The sequence below is a fragment of the Quercus robur genome, chromosome 3 (genome assembly GCF_932294415.1).
Source record: "Quercus robur chromosome 3, dhQueRobu3.1, whole genome shotgun sequence".
Lineage (NCBI taxonomy): Eukaryota > Viridiplantae > Streptophyta > Magnoliopsida > Fagales > Fagaceae > Quercus > Quercus robur.
The window spans coordinates 48,811,014-48,818,505 of NC_065536.1; the positions used below are offsets into that span (position 1 = coordinate 48,811,014).

At 45.4% G+C, this 7,492-nt stretch overlaps 1 protein-coding gene across 1 annotated transcript; it reads left to right on the top strand.

The window, feature by feature from the left end:
• The first annotated feature begins 517 nt into the window (after positions 1-517).
• LOC126719697 (uncharacterized) lies at positions 518-6,063 on the top strand. Its single transcript, XM_050422225.1, has 6 exons — positions 518-1,408; positions 1,628-2,884; positions 3,011-3,826; positions 3,869-4,321; positions 4,490-5,490; positions 6,027-6,063. The coding sequence occupies exons 1-6, from the start codon at positions 518-520 to the stop codon at positions 6,061-6,063; spliced, it is 4,455 nt and encodes a 1,484-aa protein (XP_050278182.1).
• Positions 6,064-7,492: the final 1,429 nt, after the last annotated feature.

Genomic DNA, 7,492 nt, shown 5'->3' on the forward strand with positions numbered 1-7,492 from the left:
GCAATCGTTAAATATCCTTGGACGACTAAACCGCCCTACACCAGACGGACGAAAGCTCAACACTTAGACTTTCGACAACCCGCAACTATCTCAACAAACCCTTCGAATAAGTTAACTTCCATTAGCAGTTACCGTTTTATATCCGTTGAGGTAGTTAACTCCGGAGTTGTTGGTTTTCACAAATCCTGGGGAGGTTATTGGACAAATAACCGTCCCAGGCTCCCTATATAAGGGACCGGTCTAAACCCGATAGAGGTAAGATTCTCTCTCAGACAATTTTCCAAAACACTTGGAACTTCTTTCTCTACGAGTCTAACTTCTCCATCGGAGAAGGTTCGACCGGTCTTCTCCGGTCTCCTCTTTGATCGCGTTTTCTTCCCTGCAGGCCATCAACCATTTCGACAGCCCACCGAAGCCAGGCCATCCACCTCACTGATTCAGAGCAATATCAGTTGGCGCCGTCTGTGGGAAAGCGACGGTTGTTTTGCGACTTTCTTTTCCGCGACAAAGGGTTAGGATGGTCAGGACCAGGTCGAGGGCTACTAGCCCTGGCCGTCAGGGAAGCAGAGGCGCTTCAAGTGATCCCCAGCGTGATCGCCAATCTGCACCAGTCATGCAGACGTCGTCCGTTCAGAATATGCAATCCATGGCGGCTGCAATGGCGGAATTGACTCGCCAAAACCAGGAATTAAGGATGGAGATCACTCAGAGGAGACAGACACGTGAGGAACACGCAGGGCAGACACAAGGCCATGGTGACACACAGAATACTGAGATTGGAAGTCAGTTTAGAGGCACCACTTCACGGACAGTGCCACACTTGAAAGAGGAGATGGACCAAATGAAGAAAGTCATGGAGGAGATGAAGGAGAACATGAGGAGAACGAATCCTATAGAGGATTTGGTCCACAGGACTGACTCTCCTTTTACAGCTTCCATCAACGGCCACCCTCTACCATCAAAGTTCAAACTACCTTCTCTGGACTCGTATGATGGGACGCGTGACCCCTTTGATCACATTGCCACATTCAAGACAACAATGCACCTTCAGGGGGTCCCTGATGAAATCATGTGTCGAGCCTTCCCTACTACCCTTAAAGGCCCGGCACGAGTTTGGTTCAGTAAAATCCCCCCAAGTTCCGTAAGTTCTTTCGAAGAGTTAAGCAAATTGTTTGTTAACAATTTCATCGGGGGACAGAGGCACAAGCGCTCTTCGTCCAGCTTACTGACCATAGAACAAGGGGACAACGAAAGCCTGCGGTCATTCATCACTCGCTTCAACAGAGAAGCCCTTAGTGTGGACGAGGTGGACGACAAGCTTCTACTGGCAGCCTTCCACAATGGGATTAATTCGGATTTATTTATCCACAAGCTATATGAGAAGGAGCCTCAAACCATGGCCGAGCTCGTCCATTCGGCTCAGAACTTCATGAATGCAGAAGATGCAATCATAGCCAAGAAGAGGAAAAGAGCTGAGAGGATGGAAGCGCACCCAGCTCGACACTCAGAACAAGCCCCTCGTCCAAAGAAGGGACGGACGAAAGATAGGAAGGAACGAGATAGCAGGAAGACAGGTCACTTGGGAAGAAGCCAGAACTATACGCCCCTGAACGCTCCACTTAATCAGGTGCTCATGCAAATCAAAGACGATCCTTCTTTAAAATGGCCAGAGAAGATGAAAGGGGATCCCAACAAGCGCAATAAGAACAAATATTGTCGCTTTCACAGGGACCATGGGCATGACACGGATGAGTGTTGTGACCTAAAACAGCAAATTGAGAACCTTATCAGACAAGGAAAGTTGAAGCACTTCGTTGGAAGGGATCGTACAGATGAGAAGCTGAAAGGCAAAATAGAGGAATCATCCCGGCCCCCACTAGGAGAGATAAGGATTATCGTTGGAGGGAACTCGATGGGGCAATCTTCCAAGTCGAAGAAGACGTATCTCAAAGCGGTACAAAACGTCCAGCTCTCTGGACGATCACCAAGGACGAGACCAATGGACGAGGCAACCATTTCCTTCACCGACGAAGATGCAGAGAGGATTCATCACCCGCATGACGATGCGATCGTTATTACACTGCTCATTGCAGATTATACAACCAGGAGAGTGTTAGTTGACAATGGAAGTTCAACAGACATATTGTACTACCCCGCCTTCCAACAGATGAGGCTTGGACGAGATCAACTTCGTCCAGTATGCTCGCCACTGATAGGATTTGGAGGAATGAAGGTGCAGCCCGTGGGTGCCATTTCATTACCAGTTGTGGTAGGGTCATACCCGCAACAGATAACCAAAGAAGTCAATTTCCTTGTGGTAGACTGTACCTCTTCATACAATGCCATTATTGGAAGACCCACTCTTAATAGTTGGAAGGCGATAACCTCGACCTACCATCTATCAGTCAAATTCCCTACGGAGTACGGGATAGGACAAGCACAAGGAGATCAGTTGGCAGCTAGAGAATGCTACTTTGCCATGATGGCTTTGGACGAACAGGTACAGACAATGAGCATCGAGGAAAGAAGAGTTATTGCAGAGCCCACGGAAGTGTTGGAAGATGTTCTTTTGCAAGAAGATGATCCTGAGAAATCTACCAGAATTGGAACATGTATGAAGGAGAAGGCAAGAGAAGACCTCATCCAGTTCCTGAGAAAAAGTATCGACATTTTTGCATGGAGTCATGACGACATGCCAGGAATCGACCCAAGTGTGATCACTCATCGATTGAATGTATACCCCTTTTTTAAGCCTATCCGTCAGAAGAAGAGGGTATTCGCTCCCGAGAGGGACAAAGCAATCAAGGAAGAGGTTCAAAAACTGACCACGGCAAAGTTCATTAAGGAAGTCTATTACCCGGATTGGTTAGCCAATGTGGTGATGGTGAAGAAAGCTAATGGAAAGTGGAGAATGTGCGTAGACTTCACTGACTTGAACAAAGCATGTCCCAAGGATAGTTATCCTCTGCCACGCATTGATCAATTGGTGGACTCTACTGCTGGCCATCAGTTGCTGAGCTTCATGGATGCCTTCTCAGGATATAATCAGATCAAGATGGATGAAACTGATCAGGAAAAAACTTCCTTCATTACCAGCCAAGGCTTGTTTTGCTACAAAGTGATGCCCTTCGGCTTGAAGAACGCAGGGGCAACTTATCAAAGGTTAGTGAATCACATGTTTCGTCCACAAATAGAACGGAATGTGGAGGTTTATGTCGACGACATGCTTGTGAAGAGCATAGACGAGGGAAGCCATCTAGACGACCTACAGGAAACCTTTGAAACACTTCGGCGATATAAGATGAAGTTGAACCCAAGCAAGTGTGCATTCGGAGTATCGTCGGGAAAGTTTCTGGGGTTCATGGTCTCGCAAAGAGGAATTGAGGCAAATCCGGACAAGATCCAGGCTATATTAAACATGGAGCCACCGAAGAGTATCAAGGAAGTCCAATCCCTCACAGGACGAGTTGCCGCTTTGAACAGGTTTGTTTCGAAAGCCACAGATAAGTGTTTACCTTTCTTTAAAGTCCTCAGGAAGGCATTTGAGTGGACGGACGAATGCCAAAGGGCCTTCCAAGACCTGAAGGACTATCTCACAACTACCCCATTATTAAGTCCATCCGTGCAAGGAGAAGAACTGTACCTATACTTAGCGGTGTCCCCACACGCCGTAAGTTCAGCTTTAATTAGAGAAGAGGGGAAAATACAAAAACCGGTGTACTACACTAGCCGAGCACTCAGAGGAGCAGAGGGAAGATATCCGCTCATGGAGAAATTGGCTTTTGCACTGATAACGGCTTCTAGGAAGTTAAGACATTACTTCCAAGTTCATGTCATCAATGTCATGACGGACCATCCGCTTAAGAAGGCAATGAACAAGCTGGAAGCCGCAGGACGACTGGTTCAGTGGGCAGTTGAACTTAGTGAATTCGACATTCGGTACCAACCGAGAAATGCAATAAAGGCTCAAGCCCTAGCAGATTTCATTGTAGAGTTCACTCCATGTTACGAAGACCTGGGGGAAGGAGAGTACAACAACAAATGGGTCGTCCATGTAGATGGATTGTCTACATTATATGCTGGAGGAATAGGAGTTGTTTTGCAGTCGCCAGAAGGGGACAAATTGAAATACAAGGCCCGTCTGCAATACCAGACTACTAACAATGAAGTGGAGTATGAAGCCCTTTTAAAGGGGTTGGAACTGGCCAAATCCGTAGAAGCAGACTCAATACTTGTCCTGGGAGACTCTCAATTGGTCATAGGCCAAGTCAATGGGACATGTGAAGCCAAGGAAGACAGAATGAAGAAATATCTAAGAAAGGTAGTACGCCTTGTGAAGAAATTCAAAAAAGCAGATTTTGTTCAAATCCCAAGGGAAGAGAATGTGGAGGCAGATACTCTGGCGAAGGAAGCATTTGCGAATGAGGCGTTGGACGAAATGGATGATGTACACTACATGCCAAGTATAGACCTTCCAGAACTGATGCAGATAGAGGGAGAAGGAAATTGGATGACCCCAATAGTGTCATACTTAAAGGACAGAAGGCTTCCAGAAGAGAAGGACGAAGCTAGGAAGCTCAGGGTCAAGTCAGCCAGGTATGTGCTTATGGACGAGGTGTTATATAAGAGAGGTTTTTCCCAGCCTCTCTTAAGATGTTTGGCTCCGGACGAGGCAAATTACATGTTGAGGGAGGTTCACGAAGGAGCATGCAGGAACCATTTGGGAGCCAGATCACTCGTCCATAAAGTCATCCGTAGCGGATTCTATTGGCCAACCATCCAAGCTGATGCTAAAGCATATGTCAAAGTATGTGATCAATGTCAACGCTTTAGCAACATTCCCAGACAGCCAGCAGAATATCTCACGCCAATGATGGCCCCTTGGCTTTTCGCACAATGGGGACTAGACATTTTGGGGCCCTTTTCGACTGGAACTCGGCAAATGAAGTTTCTGGTGGTGGGAATAGATTACTTCACAAAATGGGTGGAAGCCGAACCCTTAGCCAAAATTACGCAGCAGAATGTCAAGAACTTCTTCTGGAAGAACATTGTATGCAGATTTGGAGTACCTAGAGTACTAGTGTCTGACAATGGACGACAGTTTGACAACACACCTTTCAGGGAATTTTGTGAACAGCTTGGAATGAAGAACCATTACTCCTCACCCTCCCACCCACAGGCCAATGGCCAGGCAGAAGTAGCGAACCGATCCTTGCTGAAGATTATCAAGACTCGGCTCGAAGGGGCAAAGGGAATATGGCCGGATGAATTACCAGGTGTTTTATGGGCTTATAGAACGACAGCGAGAACTCCAACAGGAGAAACTCCTTTTAAACTAGCCTACGGAAGCGAGGCAGTTATACCAGCAGAAGTACACATGACAAGCCACAGGGTGAGGAAGTATCAAACTGAAGAAAACGAGGAACAGCTCCGTCTTAACCTTGACCTTATGGACGAGGTCAGGATGGATGCAGAACAGAGGACAGCAAGGTACAAAAATCTCATGGCAAGACAATATGACGCTATGGTGAAGCCTAGGCGTTTCAACATCGGGGATCTCGTCTTGAAGAGGGTTACCTTGGCAACAAGAAACCCGGCCTACGGGAAACTTGGCCCAAATTGGGAAGGACCTTATAGGGTTATCAACTGCAAAAGGCAAGGATCCTACTATTTGGAAGCTTTGGATGGGCGGAGGCTGGAACACCCTTGGAATGTTGAGCACCTCAGGAAGTACCATCAATAAGTGCTGACTCTTCACCAGTGTCCTTGGACGAGATATATGGACGAGCAGAAGTGTTTACTACTGTCAAGTGTTTTTAAGTATTTTAATAATCCCCTAGAAAGTACATTAGTGTTTTCACTTTTGTGCTATTCATGGATGAGTTGGTTTGTATTTTTAATTCAATAAGGCACTAGCTAATGAGCATGTGCCATGCCTGTGGACGAATGTTTACATAAGTTTAGATTTTCAAATATATATATATTGTTTTCAAGTATATTATTGGAATCCTTATATGTTCATTCAGATTGATCCGCAAAAAGAAAGCCAGCATGGACGAATGAAATCCTTGGACGCAAGGATATATCGTCCATAAGCCTTCCTCCAAAGGAAGGATGAAAAGGTACATCCGTCCAAAGCAAGAGACGAGATGAAACCTAAACTGAAAATTAAGCTAAGGTCCATCCGTCCAGAAATAGGACGAGATGAAACCTAACCTGAAAATGAAACCAAGGTCCATCCGTCCAGAACATAGGACGAGATGAAACCCAAGCTAAAAATAAAGCAAAGTTTCATCCGTCCAGAACATAGGACGAGATGAAAAGGGCATACTCTTCTAGACCTCAAGACGAGATGAATTCCCAAAAGTGTTCGTCCGAGACGCGGACGAGCAAAGACTTCAAAACTAGCTTAACAATCCATTACATTGGACGAGAAATCGCTAAAAAGTCTAATCATCAAGGACGACAAAATGATCGTCCATAATTTTGGAATGATGAAAAATCTAGCCAAAAGGAATCAATTTACTTTATCTTGGTGACGTAATAAAATTCACCTCCATGCCCAAGACGAGGTGAACTGAATTCCTAGATGGACGAACCACACTGCTGATATGAAAATAAAAATTTCATACATAAAGCTGGAAACGTATATATTCAAACACAATGGAAGTAAAAATAGAAGTATTCATTCCTTTCATGAAATTCAAAGGGTGGACGACCAACGTCCAAAAACCCCTTTAGTTTTGAATATGAAAATGTATATAAAACTCGTCCATAATCCTGGACGAGATGATTGTACTTGCATAAGCTTTAAAATAAAAGAAAGAGAAAAGGCCCAAAACAACGAGCACTTCCATGAAAAGGCAAATAAAAGTAGATTTTCTAAGGAAATAGATTTCACTTGGGCAAGCTCGTCTTAGGGTCGTCCTGAGTGACTTCAGTGTTAGCGTCGTCCATGATGTTGACGTCCTCGGAACTCGTCTGCAACACGGAACTCTCTGTAGCAAGAGGAAGCTTGAAGGAGTTGAAGTCCAAATCAGGATATGCCTCTTTGGCATCAGCACGGAAGTCTTCATAGCCAGCTGCATAATGACTGTTTAGACGATTCTTATACTCGTCAGACTTCTTAAAGGCAGCAATTGCCTCTTCACGTGCCTTCTCCAAAGACGAGGTAAGCTCTGAAACTTGTCCTTCGAGATGGACGATGCGGGTATCCTTCTCTAAATTGTCAGCTTTGAGCTCCTCCACGTCGTTCTTCAGCTTCGTCTCGCTTCCCAGCAGACGATTAAAGTCCTCGGTCAACCTAATGACGTCCCCCTTCTTGGATAAAATCTCATGGCTCAGCTCCTTAACCTTGTCCTTGGCCGTCTTAGCATCTGAAGCAAGCTCCTTGGCTTGACAGGTTGCTGTATAAAACTTTGACATAGCCTGCATTTGGACGAAAAAGAGTTAGACATTTCATTCAAGATAAAATGTTTATACACAAGGACGA

Bases quoted from the DNA above. Each gene is read 5' to 3' on its own strand.
- LOC126719697 (XM_050422225.1), top strand. From the start codon at position 518: ATGGTCAGGACCAGGTCGAGGGCTACTAGCCCTGGCCGTCAGGGAAGC. The intron at 4,322-4,489 runs GTAGTACGCCTT...GAACTGATGCAG, and splicing joins TGAAGAAATATCTAAGAAAG to ATAGAGGGAGAAGGAAATTG. The intron at 5,491-6,026 runs GTACAAAAATCT...ATGTTCATTCAG, and splicing joins GCAGAACAGAGGACAGCAAG to ATTGATCCGCAAAAAGAAAG.